The sequence below is a fragment of the Sminthopsis crassicaudata genome, chromosome 2 (genome assembly GCF_048593235.1).
Source record: "Sminthopsis crassicaudata isolate SCR6 chromosome 2, ASM4859323v1, whole genome shotgun sequence".
In the NCBI taxonomy this organism is placed as follows: Eukaryota; Metazoa; Chordata; class Mammalia; order Dasyuromorphia; family Dasyuridae; genus Sminthopsis; species Sminthopsis crassicaudata.
The window spans coordinates 620130272-620150685 of NC_133618.1; the positions used below are offsets into that span (position 1 = coordinate 620130272).

At 38.7% G+C, this 20414-nt stretch overlaps 1 protein-coding gene across 2 annotated transcripts in view; it reads left to right on the forward strand.

The window, feature by feature from the left end:
• The first annotated feature begins 9495 nt into the window (after nucleotides 1–9495).
• NPTN (neuroplastin) overlaps nucleotides 9496–20414 on the forward strand; it is a 103532-nt gene continuing 92613 nt past the window's right edge. Inside the window, exon 1 of one of the 2 annotated variants that reach the window (XM_074296246.1) lies at nucleotides 9496–10764. In XM_074296246.1, coding sequence (XP_074152347.1) covers nucleotides 10674–10764 — 91 coding nt within the window. In that variant the 5' untranslated portion in view covers nucleotides 9496–10673. The remainder of the gene's footprint in view (nucleotides 10765–20414) is intronic. The other variant, XM_074296245.1, reaches the window with a different exon arrangement.

The window sequence follows — 20414 nt, forward strand, 5'->3', positions numbered from 1 at the left end:
AATTATAAAATGCCATATAAATGTCAGCTATTAGCAGCAGGGAGTAAATGGTGGGCCAAGGCAGGCCAAGGCTTTGGATGAGGATTGGGATGGTGAGAGAAGCTTGCATTTGATTGCTGCTATATATAAAAATGCTACACAACGTGACATAACACTTGTAAAGCTGACTCTGGAAATGGGAGGCTAATGGTTCCAAAAGCTGCCTTGTATGTAACTTAATTGTGTGATCCTGAGCAAGTCACTTAAAGTACTTGAGTCCTAATTTCTTCATAATATGAAATAAGAAGATTGGGCTAAATAGCATCTAAGATTTTAAGTCTATATCTATTCTTTTGTGAGGATATTTGATATTTTTAAAATTCGTAATTGTTAAAAATTAAGCCAAATAAAAGAAAGTATTTTACCCAAGCTTTCTGGTGATATTCTTACTTGTATTCTTTCTCTGTCCACCCAAATCCATTTTGGAGTTGGCAGTATCCAGCCTCCCTGTGGGGAGTCAGTGGTTCACTGCCTTAGTTTGAGGGCATCAGTCTTGGTCCCAGTATATAGAGTCCATGGTTGGTCTGGTTTGGAAGTGTCAGTTCCAAAAAGGTTGTCCCAATATACCATGTCCTGTTATACCTCTCCTACCTCCTGTTTTCAGTTTATTTGGGTGACTAAAATTAAGTTATGTCAATTTTTCTTAAAAACAACAAAAGCATGTATCTCTTCCAATATTGAATGGACTTTATGATTCTTTTGAAAATCCCTTAAATCCCAGCAAAGTACCACAACAGTGCTATAAAGCAAGAGAGTAAGAAAATCTTATAAAGTGAACACAAGACCTTTATGTCCGGACAAGTCTTGTCTTAAGGGTAACATTTTGGGACAATGGCAACATCTAGAAGAGAGATGATGAAAACTGGAAGTCCAAAAAGGGAAGAAGGAATAAGTAAGGAGGATATTACAAATGTAAAATTGGCAGTATATAACATCCACCTCTGATACAATCTCAGCTAGATGAGTGGGCTATGTATTTAGTATACCTTTATTGTGGCATACTTCAGTTTAAGAATGAGGTAAAGATTCCCATTTGTTAAAGTATAGGTGCTCTATACCTTATACCGGGGGTTCTCAAACTGTGGCCCGCAGGCCAGATGCGGCTGCTGAGGACCTTTATGCGGCTGCCGGGTTATGGCAAATGGGCTGAGGGGCGGAGACAAGTGTGAGCTTTTGTTTTTACTATAGTCCGGCCCTCCCACACTCTATTTAAAAAATTTGAGGACCATTGCCTTATACACTTAAAATATAGGTGCTCTGTACTTTAAACAGCCTATTTGTTTTATAAATATCACTGAGGATGACACCAATAGGACTGCTTCGGACAGCTGTAGGGGTATAGGATCTCGAATAAGATGTTTAGGAGCTAGGATAGGACAAATGCTTTAATGTATATGTTTTCAAAGTCAACAGAATTGCCCAAATTTCCTAGAGGAACACCTGGAGAGGACACATGGACAATTAATACTCCCAACCCTCCTTTTCTGAAACATTGGATTCTTAATGGGATTGATTACATTTTTAAGGAAGAACAATGTCAGATACAGGGAAATTGTGAGAAATAAATAGATTACCTTGCCAGCTGCAAGAACATGTCCACATCACCAGGAGTACTGGCACAGGCACTGAGGCAAGTGCTGAGACACATACTATCACTTGCCCTGAGTGGATCCCCATAAGAAATTGCCATTTTCAGGAGGTGCTGTTGTCTCAAAGAGTCAGAATGAGATAGTAAATTGAGTGCTGGACTTCAAGTCAGAAATATCTGGGTTCCAGATTTGACATTTAATAGTTGTGTGATCCTGGGCACATCATTTAAACTGGCAGTGCCAAAGACAATTCCCTTAGGACTTATTTACTAAGTGATAGAATGAATTAATGGAAGGAATTCCCACACCCCTCAGCATTTCATTGCAGTATGCCTGTGGCATGAGCACAGACAAATGCTCTCGTTATGAATTGGATCATTGTGCTAGTTGAGAGATTTGAGTCCCGGCTGGCATCTGCTCCCGAGATGTTACAAGAGGGACTAGTGTCAGAGACAGAAAACTAAAGATGACCAATGGAGAGCCTCGGAGGCTCAGCACTGGATATCGTGGATGTTTTAAAAATTAGGAGCCGGACACTGGAGTTACGCAGAGAGAGGAGAACTGCCCAATCAAGCTCTCTTGTACAATCCAAGAGGTGAAGGAAAGGTTTCAGTTGTGTACAAGAGTCGGAAAAGATGCTGCAAAGTATGAAAGATCGAGGAGAAAAAGATAGAGGCAGGAGGACTTCTAAGAGACAATGGAAACAGGAGAGTTTTGATGAAAGTTGGAAGAAGGAAAAGAGGAGATGGGTAAGGACACTACAAATGTAAAATTGGCAGGAATTGTTAAGACAGGACGCAGTCTATTTTCCAAGAGTCTCTGTGAAAGTTTTCCATTTCCTCTTCCAAAACCTATCTTCCCTTCTGTATCTTGTTCCCCTCAAAAACAAACAAACAGTCGTGCAGAATAGTGATTAAGACCAACAAACCATGCTGTTTACTCAGGCACTGAGGACAGACAAAACCCTAAATTGGGTAAGGCCAATGGGGCTTGGTTTGGGGCGCCAAAATTTATAGTGTATTAACAGTAATTACAATACCTTAGCAACAACTGAGCTCAACACATTTAGCAACAATTAATATTTAAAAATGAGAGCTACCAGATGGTGAAGGCTTCTTTCTCCATCTGTTTCACTCCAGGTGAGTTCTTCACTGGCTTTCCCCCTAATGTTTAAGCATTGTCTGAAGGTTTACCCTGACCACAGTTTTGTGCTCCTTGCCCCAAGCATGAAAATTGGCGGCTAAGGCTCTGAATATAGATAACTGTTATTGTAGCTATCACAACTATTTAAAATGAAGAACGAGTCTTTCACTTATTCACAACTTACAAAATCAGTCAAGGAAGAAGCAAGCAAAACATAGAAAAGAATTGTAGGAAGAAGTTCATTTTAGATGTATGGATAGAGCCTTGTGCTCCCAACCTAGGCAATGGCAATCACTCTGAGGAAGGAAGGAGCTGACTAAGCAAGTGTGTTTTGAAGATTATACTCCAGGATTCTGTTCAATTTTCCAATTCTGTTGTATTTGGGGAGGTTAAAGCTCTTGTCCCACGGACACCAAACGCTAGAACTGTCCTAAGCTTTGCAAGTCATGTGTTTCAATGGCAGTCGTATCGATGGTTGTGGATTGCGTGCACCCAAGAAGAAAATCAACCCCTGTCATGCCAAAAGCTTCGGTGTGAAGAAGAGGTACCAGAAACTGTTGACCAAAGGAAGTAAGGGCAAAACCTATTCTGGTCATTGACTCCTATTCCTATTCCTATTCCTCCTAAGACACTGGGTAAAGATCAAGGACAAAACAATGTTCAGCAAAATTGGAAGCTTGTACCACACAATTAGAGTCTTTAAAAAAAAAGTTCCAATCTTATAAATATTTATTAAGTGCCTACAATGTAGATTCTGGGAAGAGAGAAACAAAAATGAAAAACTTCCTGATCTCAAGATGTTTGTATTCTAAGGTAAGTCAATACAGTATAATAATAGAAAGAAAGAACATTTTTTTTTGTTTGTTTGTTTGTTTTTTAAATAACATTATTCCTTGTATTCATTTTTCCAAATTATCCCCTCCCCCCCTACTCCCTCCCCCTGATGACAGGCAATCCCATACATTTTATATGTGTTACAGTATAACCTAGATACAATATATGTGTGTAAATCCCATTTTCTTGTTGCACATTAAGTATTGGATTCCGAAGGTGTAAGTAACCTGGGTAGATAGACAGTAGTGCTAACAATTTACATTCACTTCCCAGTGTTCCTTCTCTGGGTGTAGCTGTTTCTGTCCATCATTGATCAACTGGAAGTGAGTTGGATCTTCTTTATGTTGAAGATATCCACTTCCATCAGAATACCTCTTCATACAGTATTGAAGTGTACAGTGATCTTCTGGTTCTATTCATGTCACTCAGCATCAGTTGATGTAAGTCTAAGAAAGGACATTTCAAATGGAAGAGATAAAGGTAGGATTCATAGAGGAAGTGAGACCTAAAGACAGACAAGCTAGGCTGGGGACAAGGCAGGGGACAAGCTAGGCCGAAGCTCACAGGTTACAAATGAACCAGGGCAGTCTCACTGAAAAGTAGGTTGTGGGGATATCACCACGACTTTAGTATGGACATAGCTGGTCTAGAGAGGACTACAAGGAGAGCACAACTACTTTGATGGGCTAAGCCCCTCTAAGTCCCACCAGGACCCTCCTGAGTTCCTGCTTTGATCTGAAAAAATTCCTAGGGTCTGTACTACTGGGCAAACAAGCACAGACCCAAATTTGAATATTGTGACTGTCCAAGATTCTGGCACAGGAACTTTGTGAGAAGATAGAGAGGGCAATGCTGACAGGAAGACCCTGAGATTCTCTGTAGGTTGGCAGTTTAAAATTTGGCCTAAATCATGATTATCTTGGGTGGCTCTTGAGATATGATTTTAAGGACTCTGGTATTCGAAAAATGGATCACACAAGGAAGAAACTCAGTGCTAAGTCTGGAGTGTTTTTATTAGTTTGGAGCAGAATGCAAAGTTTATACAGTAGTGAAGTATATACATTTTTATCTCCATGATCCTTTGCTTCATGAGTCTAGGGTCCATGTGATCCTAGAATGGTCTTAAATATTGCTTTCATGCTAGGTTTGACATGGAGTAAGTTAATCTCTGTGTTTGACATGGAGTAAGTTAATCTCTTTTTTTCTCATCTACAAAGCAAGGGGATTAGACTAGACAATTTCTAGCATCCTATCAAGTTCTCAATTCTATGACCTCTTATTACTATGTCTTAAAATTTTTATGCAGGATTGAGAAAATTAGACTGTGTGAGTGGAAGCATTTACCCCCTTAAAAGCCTATTTTTAGTTTCTCTAGACTAATGTAACTTGAACTTAAAGCCCTTTCCAGATTTGTCCTTTCCCCTAGTGAACAAATGCTAAGGTGTTTCTTTTGAGATGGATCAAAGGTAAAAACTGAACTCTCCTCTAGATAAGATTATTTCTCCACCTCCCAGAAAAGTTTGAAGTCTGAACCTTAGGTCTCCAAAGGGGAATGTCCTCTTTGGAAATTATGTTAATAATCACAGGGAAAAACTTTTCAATTTTTGTGCCAGGGAGGAACGGGAATTCCAGAATGTTCTGGAATATTAATCCCAAATGATATTATTTTTAACCTATTATCATATTTTCCTTATTCAAGATTCTTATAAATATTATCTCAAATCTTCTCAGAACAGAGAATTATGTGAGGGGACATGGGAAATGATGTCAGTTGGCACATGGTTTGGCTTGGACATAGAATAATGCCAAATTCAATAAAATTCTCTCATAGGCATCTTAGAATATATATTAGCATTAATTTTTTTGACATGTATGAACTATCAAACTCCAAATACACCAATACACTGAGAGTATAAGTTGTGAAGAGGGAAAAAAAGGAAACTGTATAATCACAATTACTAGCATTTATATAGTTCTTTAAGGTTTGGAAAAATAACTTTGCAAACACAATTTCTTTTTATCTTCACAATTCTGGAGAGAGGTACTATTATTTTACAGATGAAAAAGTTGAGACAGCTAGAGGTTAAATGACTTGTCCAGGCTCACACAGCTAGTGAATGAGGCTGGATTTGAATTCAGGTCTACCTAACTCCAATGTGCACCAAGCAAAGTTACGGGCATAGGATAGGCAAGATGTGTAATAGACTAGTTAGTGCCTTGGTGAACCTGGTGGATTATAGGATTCATGAAAATGACTAGTAAAAAATGAGTTAGAAACGTAGGTTGAGATTGGATTATGGCGGCCCTTAGGATGTTGAAGTTGGAAGGGACCCTAGAGAACATCTGGTGAAATCTCTTCACAGAGCTCTAAAGATTTATGGGGATCTCACATCCGTTTGTCCAGTCACTACCACAAAAGCACATGCACTAAGTCAGGACATCTTAAACTTTTCCCCACTTGGGAACTCTTTTCACCCAAGAAATTTTTACACGACCTCCTTTCGAATCCAAGCCAAGGTGTTTCTGGCAGCATCAGTGTGAAGTGCATGAGAAGCTATAGGGAATGCAACAGGGGCAAGCGCTGCCAGAAACACCTTGAATTCATGATGTGTTTGAGTTGGAATTAATTTTTGGTCATTGCACATTCAGAAACTTTTGCTGATTTTTTGCAAATATTTCATGACCCTCCACATCCAGTCCTTATAGGGTTGTGAGCCACAACCTAAGAAGCTTTATACTAAGTCACCCACCCTGTGTTTGAAGATGCCCAATGAGAAATAACTCACTGGCTATTGAGCCAGTCGACTCTTGGACAACTCTAAGAGGTTGAATTCCCGCCCCCCCCCTTCTCTTGTATTAAGCATATTTGCCTTTTTGGAATGTCTAAGCATTATTCATACTTCTGCCCCCACCCCATGACCCAGAAGAATAGAGTCCTTCTTGCATGGGCCACCCCATCATGTTCTTGAAGTCAGCTCCCATGTCCTTCCCACACCATCACTTCCTTAGGTCAAACATCCAGATCACTACCCTGGTTGTCTTCCTTTAGGCTCCCTGTTCATCAATACTCTTCTTAAATGATGCCTTCTTAGCTGGAGCCTAGAGATATATTCTGATGAGAGTACAGGACAGCGGGACTAACCTCAAATCACATTAGCTTTTATGGTTGCCATAGCATACTGTTACATCATAAGTTTGTATTCTGCTAAAAATCCCCAATGAAAGGCTGTCTAATGTTGTCTCCCTTGACCTTGTAATGGTGGATTCAATTCAATCTTACACATACCAAAGTATAAGATTTTACATTTATCCCTATAAAATTTCCCTTTATTAAATCCAGCCCATTGTTCTAACTAGTTAAGAGCTTTTTGGACCCTCTCATCATGAATTGTGCTACCAATCTTTCCCACTTTTATGCCACCTGCAAATATAAGCATTCCATATATGCCTTGAACCAAGTCTTTGATAAAAATGTTAAATAATACAGGGAAAAGCTCAGCTCACTGGGACACCTCACTGCAGACCTCCTTCTATCTTGAATCATTTATAATTACTCTGCGTCATTACTTTTTTTTCCCCCTGAGGCAACTGGAGTTAAGTGACTTGCCCAGGGTCACACAGCCAGGCAGTGTCTGAGAACAGGTTTGAACTCAGGTCCTTCTGACTTCAGGGCTGGTGCTCTCTCCACTGCACCAACTAGCTGCCCCTCGTCATTACTTTTTAAGTTCAACCAATCCAACCAGTTCTGAATTCATTTAGCTATACTGTCACCCAGACCACACATTTCCATTTTTTTTCCCCATAAGAGAAGCATGAAATACTTTATCAAATCCTTTGCTAAAATGAAGTAACTCTATCTGTAAATATTTCCCTGATCTATCTACCAGCAGTCACTGTCAAATGAGGAAATACAGTGCGTTTGGCACAACCTGTTCTGATGAAGCCCTGCTGATTCTCTGGGATTTGCTGCTTCCTTTTTTAGATGTGTACTAACTAGCCCTTTTATGACTCACTCTGGTATTTCATTTTGTACCAGAGGAAGATGTAGCCTTGAGTGCCAGGCTATAGAATTTGCAGTTTTTTCCTAGGGAAGCCAGCGAAGATATTTTGGTGTAATGAACAGAGCAGAGAATCTAGATTTAAAAGATCAAGGCTGACAAGGCTATTCTCCTTACTATTCCTGTTAATTTATGTAAGGTCATAACATTAACAGCTCAGAACATGGATTTCCTGATCTTTAAGATGAAGATTACGTGGGTCCTGTTTAACTCTTAAGGATACTTCTATTTATTAGGCACCCAGCACATGCTGAGGGTTGTTATTTGAGAAATGCTGTTTTAAGACTCGTATGAAAATGGCATTAAGGCTGAGGGACGAGCCTGAAGCAAGGAGATGACAACATTTTGAAGGGTTCAGAACTAGTAACAGGGAGAATAGGAATAATATATTGAAATGGCCTAAAAGCTCTTAGGCATTTATAGATTATTCATATGTAGGCACGTGTGGCTCCTTTCAGAAATCTGAGTTCCGTGCTGTGGGAGAACGTCTCCTCTGTCACAGATGGCACTCTCGGGGCTCTGAAATCTGAACCATTACTGCAGTGTCATGGGGAGGTCCGGCGTCAGGGCTACAGCCAGGCCAGAACACTCCCCGGAGACCTGAACCAGGGTGAAGAAAAACAAAACAAAACATAACGTTAATACGTGGTTTTCTAAGGGGTGGCCCCTTTGCTGACTGGTTAGCTAGGTGACCTTCAGCAAATCACTGCCCCCCTCTAGAATTGCTTTGTCTCTGTAAAGTGAGCTCTAGCACTCTGATATAAAATACAGAAAGCCCTTGTTTTTTTGCGTCTCATTTTTTAAGGAAGGAGGAAATGATGCCTGAGTTCTGAACAATTCTGAGAATAGGGAGAATGAAAGATTACTCTTGGAAGTTTGATCAATTATTCAGCAATACTCAGAAAATGACTTGTTGCCAACCTGGATTCGGGTTTTCATTTAGTTTGATGGTCTGAAACTTTTTCTGTCTCTTGTCCATTAAAAAAAATTTCCTTGGTTTTCTTTTGAGATTTAAATCTGAACAGTCGGGACCACATTTTTTACCTTAATTAATTTTTGTTGAATGATTGTCTTAATGACCAGGCAGGTGCAACTTCTGGTAGGGCACAAGAGCTGAAGAAACTGATGCTAAAAAGTTACTTCTATGTTTAAATAACCAACTTAATCAGCTCTTCTATATTTTTAAAAATTTTTTTTAACTTAACCAATAACAAATAGACATTCTTAGACACAAAACAGAACAAAGGGACTTGAACCCAAAGTTGCTCATCTGTATTGTGAACATACTTTTTTATTCTAAGCATTTAATAACGTCAACTTATTTTCAAAATAGCTCCAGGTATTCAAAAAATCCTTCAGTGACTCTTTCTGCACTCTTCTTTTTTCATTTAGTAAATAATCTTCTAGCTTCCCTCTTTCCCTTTTAACCTTTCTCTATCTCAGGGGTTCTCAAACCGGGGCCCGCATCTGAGGACGTTTGGAGACAGAGGGTGAGCTTTTGTTTTTACTACAGTCCGGCCTCCCACAGTCGGAGGGACAGGGAACTGGCCCCTGTTTTAAAAGTTTGAGGACCCCGGGTATAGACTGAAAAAAACAAAACCTTTGCATAAAAGATGTGTAATTAGCAAAACAAATCCCTGTAGCGGCCTTGTTCAAAAACTTATTTCCATTTGGCCCCTTGGGTTTATTTATTCTCTGCTTTTTGGAGACATCGCTTTAGAGTTCCCGCTTTCCCGTTTTCGTATCGCTGCTCTGGTATAAATCATTCTCTCGGTCCCGCGTATTTCACTCTGAATCAGTTCATGGAACTCTCTGGAGGTTTCTCTGCAACCACTCACTCCTCACACAGTTCCGCCGCACGTGCACCACACTCCGGTCATTTTCAGTTTGGGTTATTAACAAGGGGCTGTGCGGGGCATTTTGCACACGGAGGTGCGCGGCTATGGGGCCCGGCAAACTGCCGGGCTGTGTACAACTGACTGACTGGGGGCAGAGTTCTCCTCAATCACTGCTGGGAACGGCAGGACTACATCTCGACTCCCGCCACAACCGGTTAATAAATACACAAAAGTCTCCGCCCACACGCGGGGGCGCTCCCAGCAGCGGCTCCTCCGCGCTCCCGACGGCTGCTGGTGGCGCGTGGCCGCTCCGCGCGGGGCAGTGCCGGGCACCCGCCGGGTCTTGGGGAGGACTGACGGACTGGCCCCTGGCGGCGGGCTCCTCGCGGACGCTCTTGGAGGACGAGCACCCGGGAGGACCTGGACGCCAGCTCCGCTACTCACCTGGGCTGGGTGACTGGGAAGGGTTAAGGGGGGCGGCCCTTCTCGAGAACTAGCATTTTTAGGGGGATTCACGGAGCACTTTTTTCCCGGCCCTACATCCAGGGGCGGGAATGGGGACGGGATGGTCTCATCCCCACTCCATAGATGAGAAAACTGACGCTCTGCACCGGGCCGCGCCAGCTCCCCTCAGCCTTTAATCTATAATCCCACCACAACACGATCTGTGACTCCTAGCACCCTCGCCGGACTCTCAGACGCTTCCTCCAGTCCTCCGGCTCCAAGCCCCGCCCCTTCCGCAGCAGCAGCTCGCTTTACGGGAGAAGGGGGGAAGGGCATTTTCCTCACGTGACCTCCGCCTCAGCCAATCAGAATAGGAAGAGGAGGGCAGCCGCTCCGGCCGAGTCTTTCTCCTTCGCCGCCCCCGCCTCTTTCCCCTCTCGCGAGGGCCTTCCGGGCACCCGGTGCCGTACTCTCGCGAGGCTTGGCTGCTGCGGCGGTCGGAGGAGGACGAGGAAGAACCGGGGTAACTGCCTCAGTCTCCGCCGTCGTCGTCGCCGCCGCCGCCGCCTCCGCCTCCGCCTCCTCCGCCTCCTCGCGCTCGAGCTTCTGCGCGCGCACTTTCCTTCCTTCGCGCCCTCCCTCCTTCCCTCCCTTCTTCCCTCCCTCCCTTCCTCCCCCTTCCCCCTCCCTGTTCACCCCATTCGCCGCTCTGTCTCCGGCCAGAGAGGATGTCGGGCTCGCCGCTCCCCAGCTCCCTGGCCCTCTTCCTTCTGCTGGTTACCGGCTCCCTGCTCCCGGGGCCCGGCGCCGCTCAGAACGGTAAGGACGGCACTCCCAGGGGGTGGAGGAGGCCCAAGCGAGGCGAGCCGCCGGCCTCCGCCGAGGGCCGGGGAAGGGACGGGATCCTGACGAGCCGGGTCCGAGCCCGAGGGCTCGGCCTGAGGGAGGGGGAGGGGTGCGCGTTGTTGAGGAGACCCTCCTCCAGGGCGCCCGCTCGGGGTTGGGGGTGGGAGTCTGCCGGGAACTCTCGCGGAGGCCGGGCGCGGCAGCGAGACCGGGGACTGGGAAAGGGAAGCCGATGTGGGGGCGCGGAAGCCCGGGGGCGAGGAAGTAGCGAAGAGGAGGGAGGTCCAGGCCAGACCCCCGAAGCCGTCAAGCCGGGGACCCCGGAAGCTGAGATGGGAAGGTCCTGCCACTCGGACTGGGGCCGAGGAGCTCTTGGAGGGGAGCGGCGGAAGGGAACGCCGAGCTTCCCCAGTACCGAAGAAGGGGCCAGAAAAGTAGGGCAGGAGGAAGGGTCAGCCCTCTGTTCCTCCAGCTCCGCGGGGGACCTGGGGGCCGGGGGAGGCCTTGGAGGTGGCGAGGCTCGCGGGAGGGAGGGCGGCCGTCTGGCGTGGCCGCGCTGGAGTCCGTGTCAGGAGGGAAGGGAGGAACGGAAAGGAAAGATTGGGGTTAGCACTCGACCTCTCCGGGCAGGAACATGCAGAGAAGTGCCTTAAGGGTGCGACGGTATAAATGCTGAGTATAGACGAATAAAACTGCCGGGAAGATATGAACTAGGCTGGGTAAACCTTTAGCAGATGAATGGTCTTTAAAGAACGTGAATTAAAAATGTCTTGAAGTTTTAAAAATATTTTATTATGATTGACTTTTACCATGTATTCTGTATTGAAGAATCGGGTTCTTTTGTTCTAATTCGACAATTTTTCTTTCATTAGGACGATTTCTTGGAATTATTGTTGGATATAGGACTTTAAATGGGATTTGCATGATTTTTATTAGCATTCTTAATCGATTTTTATATCTCAGAGTGCATCCTGACATTGTAAAATTTCTTTTAGACTTGAGTACTGTAAAATAAAAGATAGATCCAAAATTCCGAAAAGAAATCATGGAAACACAGCAACAAATTTCCTGAGAAATACTAGTTTAAAATTGTTAGAGTACTAAATAGAATTAATCCGATTTTGTGTTTCATGACATCAGCTGTTCACGACAGGGGTCAGGAAGAAAAAGGTTCTTCCATCTACAGCATTGACTATGTGAAACATACTATCTTTTTTTGCTTTCTCTAGAAACATTAAACCATTGAAGATGCAAGAAGAAATTGGGTCTTTATCTGTTCTAGTATTTGTTAATAGCTTAATTTTTAAAAAAGTATAATCTAAATTTTAGCAATTGATAGTTATTCATTTTACACAGTAGGTTTAAGATGCCCTTGATTTTCATGAGTTTAATTAATCGTTGGCTGTTTCCTTCAGTGCTTTGAAACAGTAAAATTGTAGTTTCTTAGCAACTAAAAAGCAAGATTCTTTGATAAGACTAAAAGGACTCTTCTGCTTGTTCTCCGAGATACGTGTTCTAAATACCGTGTAACACACAACCTTTTCCTTGAAATGAGTTTGCACCCAGTCACATGACACTGCTAGTAAAGTGAAGCAGAACTGCATGGTTGACCCAAATCCGTATACATTTAAGGGACTGCTATACTTGGGTTTCTAATCATCTCTTTACATAAATAATAATATTTTTAAATGACTTTTTTTTAATGACTTCATAAAAATTTGACCCTTCTGCCCTGCATGTCATAAATTAGAAAATTTGATGTTTCTGAAAAATTGTCATAGAACAAAAATGTTTAAGTGTTAGGTACTGATCTTTTAAAAATGTATTCATGTCTTGATTGTGTGATTTTTTTTTTTTTGAATGCACATTATATATTCCAACAGTCTGTGAGACAAAATAACTAACTTCAAGGTCTCTGTAGAATTGTATATTTTTCACCCTGCAAATTGTATGAATTCTAGGATCACTTCATGTAAAATTCTTGTTTAAGAATGTATGACCAATTGTAAATGAAGAAACTCTAAAAATACCTTTATGAGACAGAAATATGTGGACTAAAGTGATGATGAATGCTGTTGAAGCTCTCAACCTTAAAAAAGTGACATTATTAATCTGGATTTTTTTCCTTTATGTACCAAGTTCAGCAAATTTGATTTGTTAAACTCTTCATTGGCTTCTCAGAATAAAGGTAATGAGGTCATTTGGTAACCCTGCATGCAGAGAATCTGCTTATCCTTATGTAATTTTATAAGGGAAGCATTTAGAGTATCCGCATTATCATTGGAATTGGAAATTGTGTTCAGGAAGTAGTTTTTCTTTTTCTTTTTTCTTTTTTTTCTGTTTCCTAGATAATTATTGCTATTTTTCAGGGAACCAAGTATCTTACAGATTATGCATTATTTTCTTAATTGTCTTACTTTTAAGGACTCACACATTGCCTTAGAGGGAAGAGGATGTTGAATGTACTGAAAAAATTTTGAAATTGGTTGTATAACTTACTAGTAAACGAAAATAATGTTCAACAGAAGTTTTGACTGGAATTTGACCGTATTTCATAACAAAATTCTAGAAATTGGGAATTTTGTTTGAATGGAACTAGGTAGTTCATACATATTACTTTCATAGATTCCTAGAAGAAAAGTTCCCCCCCCCCCCTTTTTTTTTTTTTTCTAAAGCTGTTTGATTTACATGTTCTTGGGGCACTGTCGATATTTTACTGTTAATCCTGCTTCTTTTGTTTGGGTGGACTTATCTAAGCAAAGCTAGAAAATTGTTATAAATACATATATGAGAAGCCATCTTAATTGTGGCCATTAATGATGTAAATATCATTAGAGACCATATTGCATAAAGGAAAGCGCATCAGATTTGGAGTCAGAAACCTGCTCTGGATCCTAATTCTGATATTGCATAAGTACAAGTCACTTAACATTTTTTGAGCCATAGTTTTCTATTCTATAAAGTGGGGATAGTAATGATTTACTATCTATTTGACAAGATTACATTCAGAAAAAAAGCTTAATAAACCTTAAAGCAGTATTTTTAATATGACATGTTTTGCCAAATGATAGTCTATAGCTCTTCATTAGTATTAGGTAGAATAGAATAAAAATGTATAGCAAAATTTTTTTACCTTTGAACAAAGAATATCTCTTCAGCGTGAACAGTTGGTGATACCACTGTAGTTCCCTCCCCTTAACCTGTTGACCAAAAACCGCCTCTCCTTGTTATAATGGCCTAGCCAACCTTGATGATACTTTGTCTGGGGTCTGGCATTTAAAAAACAAAACAAAAATCAAAAAACTCCAAAACTCCATGTTACCAAATCAAGATTTATAATCTGGGCCTCTGACTCATTCACTGTACTTTACCTCAGGCTCACGGGATCCAAATTAAAGAGACTGTGTCAATGGGTTCTTGTTTTCCAAGATGTTAGAAAATGAATAGTTTAACTTGTAAATCAGAATCTGACCTAATATTAAACATACCCACACACCCACAGAAAAATAAGTGCTTCACATTTTTCACTGATGAAAATTTGTGTAATTTAACATTTATTATATTACCAAAAGCACTATTAGAGTCTGTAGAAAGAAGAAATAGTTTAGTCTAAAGGAATTGTTTCCATAATAGAGATAAAATAAAAATTTCATTGTTAGTGTTAACTATCCAGATGTCATCAACTCTGATAGAAATGCGATCCTAGCACTGTTTGTGACTGTGTATATATGTGTGTGTATTAAGAATTTTGTAAAATAGTCTTAAAATGTTTTTTTAAATTTAAACTGATATCTTTTATTTTTACATCATTGACCCATTTCCCTCCCTCTCTTTTTAACAAAGAATAAGAAAAAGGGAGAGGGGAGTTAAGTTAAGTAAAACTAACATATCAACCAGAACTCATGAACTGTTCTCAAATCTCAAAATCTCAAAACTATACCAAATTGCCAAGAAGGAAAGGAAGGGTATTCTTATATTTCTTTATAGATAATTATGATCATTATAATTTCACAGCATTCAGTTTGTTTTGTAATTCTTTACATTTACATTGTTTATTTTGTATTATTAGTTTGTATGAATCTGTCCTTGCTTCTTTGTATTTACCATATTCTTTGTTAACAGTGTAATATTTTGTCATTTATGTAGCACAATTTATTTAGCCTTTCTACAATTGATGGACAGATGTTTCTAATTCTTTGCTACAACAAAAACTGCTGCTATAAATATTTTGATATTTATGGAACCTTTCATTTTATTATTGATTTTGTGTTATATGTCACCAGTGGGAGCTCTGGGTCAAAAGGTATACTTATTTTAGTTACTGTCTTAGCAAATTTCCAAATTGTTTTTTGGATTGGTAAGATTAGTTGACAGCTCTACCACTCATATATTAATGTGCCTGTCTTCCCACAACTCCTCCAACATTGACTACTCTATTTTTTCCAAAAAATCCTTGCCAGTTTTCTAGGTATGAGGTGAAAACTTAAAAGTTGTTTTGATTTGATTCAATCTTTTCTGTTGCTAATAGTTTCAATCTTTTGAACAGTATCTTCATATTTTTTGACCACTTGTCCATTGGGGAATGGCTTTTGAAGAAATACAAGTTTATATTTTCAAAAGTATATTTTGGAACTATTTTAAGATTTTAAAACTTAAAAAAAAACAACTTGAGAGGAAGAGAGGCAAATTAGTACGTTTCTAGAGTATGTATTCTTATACATGTTTTAAGTATTTAGGTAAGGACATATAACTGTTCTTAAACCTTTATGCAGAGGAATCATAGGAAAAATTGTTTGCTTTTCTGATGAACCCTATTCAATTTATTGTTTACAGTGAGAGCACAGACTGGACAGGATCAGAAGTAGAGAATGCAGTTTTTAAGAGAAAGGGAGAGACAGAAGAAAACATGCACTAATTCAAGGAGAAAAGCAGGATTCAAGAATGAAAAGTGAATCTTCGATTAAGGAGCATCTGGAAGACTAGAATCTGTCAGGAAGAATAAAATAGACCAGGAACCATCTTAAAGTAAATTAAAACCTCTAACTATTAAAATAATGATGGGAAATCACCTAATGTAAATACTTGCTGATTTGAAATTTTAAAAGACATACGATTCTCATGCATTTATCACTTTTTGTGAATTATTAACAGTGTTTATATCCTATGGAGTTATTTAGCTGAAAATACTTTTTAAGAATTTGGTACATGACAAGTATGTATATTTTTGTATGTTTCTTAAATTTAGTTGCATTCCTTATTTATCTGGACTGTAGTCTAGATTGACATTCCTAGATAAGGATTAGGTTTCCATATTTTTTTTTTTTTTTTAATTTAAATTACATTTCATCTGATTTAAGCAAATAAATTCTAAATTTCACACAACTGTTAAGAAATTATTTTAGGAAAGCAAGAAATCTTCCAAAAGTAGATAAGTCTTAACTAAGATATTTGTGCTTTATATATCCCCAAATGTAATACTTTTACTATTTCAATGCTTTGGATTTTTACATTAAAAAAAGATGTCTAATAAACAGGTGAAATGTCTGCTGTGTTATAAAAAATTTTTCAGTATTAGTTTATGAGAATTATTTTAAGATAAATTTGAGAGTGTTAGAATTAAATTTGACACTAATTTGTATACTTTACCTATCAAAAGCTGTCTTTTGTGTCTCTGAGGTAACTGGTTCTTGAAGGATATGTTAGTAAAATGTAAATTCTGAGAGATCTTATGGAAAGAAAAGGCTTTGAGTAATAGGTAATGAATTCATACAGAGTTTGTCTTCCAAACATCAGCCCAATTAAGTATGGGAGAGACGTAGTACCATATGGTTGGCTAAAATTAAGAGTTAAATTTTAAGGTCTAGAGGTATATTGTTATGCATGTTGTCAGAGAGGGTACTAAGAAATCATAGATTTTTATAATGGGTTCAGATTGTACAAGAAGTCTGCTAGAATTAGTTGAATGAAAACTGGCTATGAATAAGTCTGGGAATATATATATACACACATACACATACTTGTGTGTATATATAGATAGATAACAGACAAATATTTCTACATTTATACTTATGTATTTAATTAAGATATAAGTTAACGATGCAACTTTGAGTAAAGGTTTTTTGACATACTTAGGAGTCAGTATGGCATATTTCTTTGTGTTTGTAGTTCTCAGCACAATGTCTGACATATTATACATACTTAATTGACAAGATACCTAGAATATCTGGGACTTGATATCCAAATTAGGGTTCAAAGCAACTCACAGTGACTGTGACCATTGGGAAATCACTTAACTTTTCAGTACTCTACCAGTGGCATTAAAAATGTTTATTTTTATTTTTATTTAAAAAATATGCATAGTTTTCAATATTCATCCTTGTAAAACCTTGTGTTCCAAATTTTTTTCTCCTTCTCTTTCCCCCTCCCTCCTTTAGACAGCAAGTAATCAATATAAGTTAATCATGTGCAATTCTTCTGGTATTAAATTTAACCCTTTGGACTGCAGATTGACTCAGAAAACCTCAAATTGACATTATCAGTGTTGGATTGTATTTTTATTTATTTTGTTAAATATTTCCTAATTACATTTTAATTTAGTTAGGCCTTAGTCAATAATGGCTTGTGATATATACATACATTTCTTAGTACTGTACTTAAAGTCTTAATTTGGATTCTACCAATGTGTGATCATTGCACCTGCTTTGGCAATTAACTTTTACTTAATCTGTGAAGAAATTCATGGTGCAAGAAAGATGCAAAGGAGGGTTCTTAATCTGAGGTCCATGAAAACCATTTCAACATAATTGGCTTTTTTTGTAATCCTGTTTATTTTTGTGCATTTACAAATGTGATTCAGCAAAGGAGTCCATCTATAATAAGCTCCAGGGGTGTCAGGGACACCACCTTTCTTGGAGGGGCATGTCCTTGACACACAAAAAAAATACAAGAAACCCCGTTAAAGGATATGTTTAACCTCTCAAAGGAAAGAAATTGTTTAATGGGATACCAGCATATTATATGCCACTTTGTTGCTTTGGCTTTCAGAATTTGATCCCCCTCATTAATAGGAATTACTTTTTTCAAATGTATTTTTGCAGATGTGAATACTGTACAGTTTCTTGTTTTGCTCTTTTTTCTCATCGATGTTAATTTATTTCCTAAAATTGATTAGATAGTCTACAGAATCTTTTTAATGATTGCCAGTCAGGAAACTGGAGTTCTAATTTCAACTTAGACACTAGCTATAGGACAAACTCTGGGCCTCAGCTAAGTTTGCATAGATTTTTCTTCTCCAGGATTTGTTTCTTCCATACAGAAATAATTGGAAAGATAGCAGTTTAGTTGAGCATAGAATTATAAAGTGGGTTTAAGCCATATTTAGGTCAATAAATACATTAATTGCTGACTCAGTCACTAAAAGAAGGTAATGAACCATATATTGGGACTACAAAGCCTTCAAGAATTCTATCATCTCTGGTCTGGCAGGAGGAAATGGACACATGTGCAGACACTCTAATATAGATTAAAATATGATTACTTGCAAGGGTAGGTTCAGCTGTGACATAAGAGATTTGAAGACAGGTACCTTTTATTTGGGAAGTCAGAGAAAGCTTTGTGTAAAAAAGGGTTACCTATGCTGAGCATTGAAGGAAAGAAAAGAATTATAAGTTAATGAGTCGAGTCTGTTTCAGGCACCAGGAAGGACATGTGCAATGCCTACATAACAGGCCAGGTTTGAGGAATGTAAAGAAGGTAGGTTGGTAGACTTTTAGTCTGTTGTGACAATAGATTGGAGCCATGCTGCCAAGGGCATTTCCACAGTAGAAACCTAGTATTCAGTAGGTAGGCAATAGGGAACTATTTAGGACTTTTGAACTGGAAAGTAATGAAGCTAATGTTAAAACTTCATTCCATCTTTGGTGGAGCTTTAGATGTTATATTTTATACTTTATTATATATCATCTATTTTGAAAGAACTTTTCTATATAAAGCAATCCAGTGAGTGGAAATGTTTTTTTAAAGTCAAACGTGTCCTTTGCAAATAAAATGCATTAAGAAGATCCTAAGAATGTACATTTGTATATAATAAGCCATAAATTCCTGCCTTTTTTTTTTTTTTTTTGTTCTTCCTTCTTAAATAAAGTCCTGGAAGAATCAGGAGATTGGGAATCAGAAGACTTAAGGCTTTATTTTCATCTTGGATATTAATTAGCTATGTAAGCATCTCTGAACCTCCCTGGGCTTTAGTATCAATATCTTTGAAAAGAGAGGACTTTATGGACTCATAAGATCAGTGCTATAATCTACTGTTCTACATTTCTCTTTCGAAAAGGATTTAGGAGATGTCAAGAATTTCTATTGTTAATCTTTGGGGGGAGAGGGAGATGACAAGCCCTACCTTTGGAAGTATTAATAGATTTTTGAAGTGTAGTTTTGCTCTTAAGAAATCACTAGAATTCTTGTTTCAAGAGAGCATAGTATATTTGATATATAGATCTTTTGAATTAAACTTGGTAGAAAAACTGCCTCCACTGAATTTCATCAGTATGGTTACTCCTTGTAAAGATGAAGATCATATTCTTTCTCTGGTTGAATAGATGGTCTTTGAAAGTGTATTGAACCACTTAGAACTTAGCTAGGCTGGTCCTCTGACTTAAGGTCTGTTTTCAAAGCTTTCATCTTGTTTGGATTATCCAGGTTTTTGCTCTGCTTCCATGGCCTTTAGAAACTCAAGGTTAATTCCATGCCATGATGGAGCATCTCAAAGATACAGTTTAATGTATGGGGTTAATTATTAGAAAATGAAAATGATTGGTAGATGTTTTTTTGCATGTAATCCATATCAGTTAAGTGAAAAATGACTGTTTAAGGTTATTGGCACCAACATCATATTGTAATTTTTGCTGTTAAACTTTGAAGTTGGGTTGTGTTTCTTCCTTTCACTTTTTCCTCCCAATCATGTTCTTTATTTTTAAGTCTCAGTAATTCTCTATTATATGAAGAACATAAGAATGCTTTTGTAAATCTCTTTATACTAGTTCTTAATAAGCCCACATTGCTTCTTTCATCAATATACTCCTTGAAATAGAACATTGATGCCCTCATCATCATCACTTTAGAAATTTTTTAATATTAGGAATTAATCCAACTCTACATGTATTGCAACTGAGACCTAAAAATTGTACATTACTCACTGTTCTTTTCAAGGTGGACTTTTATTCTTCTTATTTAAAAAAACTCAATAGAATTATCAAACTATAAATCTTCTGGAAGGCAAAATGTAGCCAAGTGGGATTAAAAAAAATATGAAGATTTTAGTTTTAAAGGTGAAAGGTACTCTTGACTAAATTATAACCACATAAATGGATGTTTTCATGAAGTTTAGAGCTTAAGTTTCTTTTTTTGTGTGTTTGGGTTCCAAAGAGGTTTCTATTAATGTCAGACCTGGAGTCTAAAAAGATGTAATTGAGTAAACCCTTGAAGATAGGGATTATATAATGTGACACCTGTCAGTTTTTCAAAGCACACAACAATATCAGTTTAATGGGGTATCATTATCAGTGTAGATCAGAAAATTAAAACATATTTTTTGTTTTCAGTATTTTAATACCAATTTGGAGGTT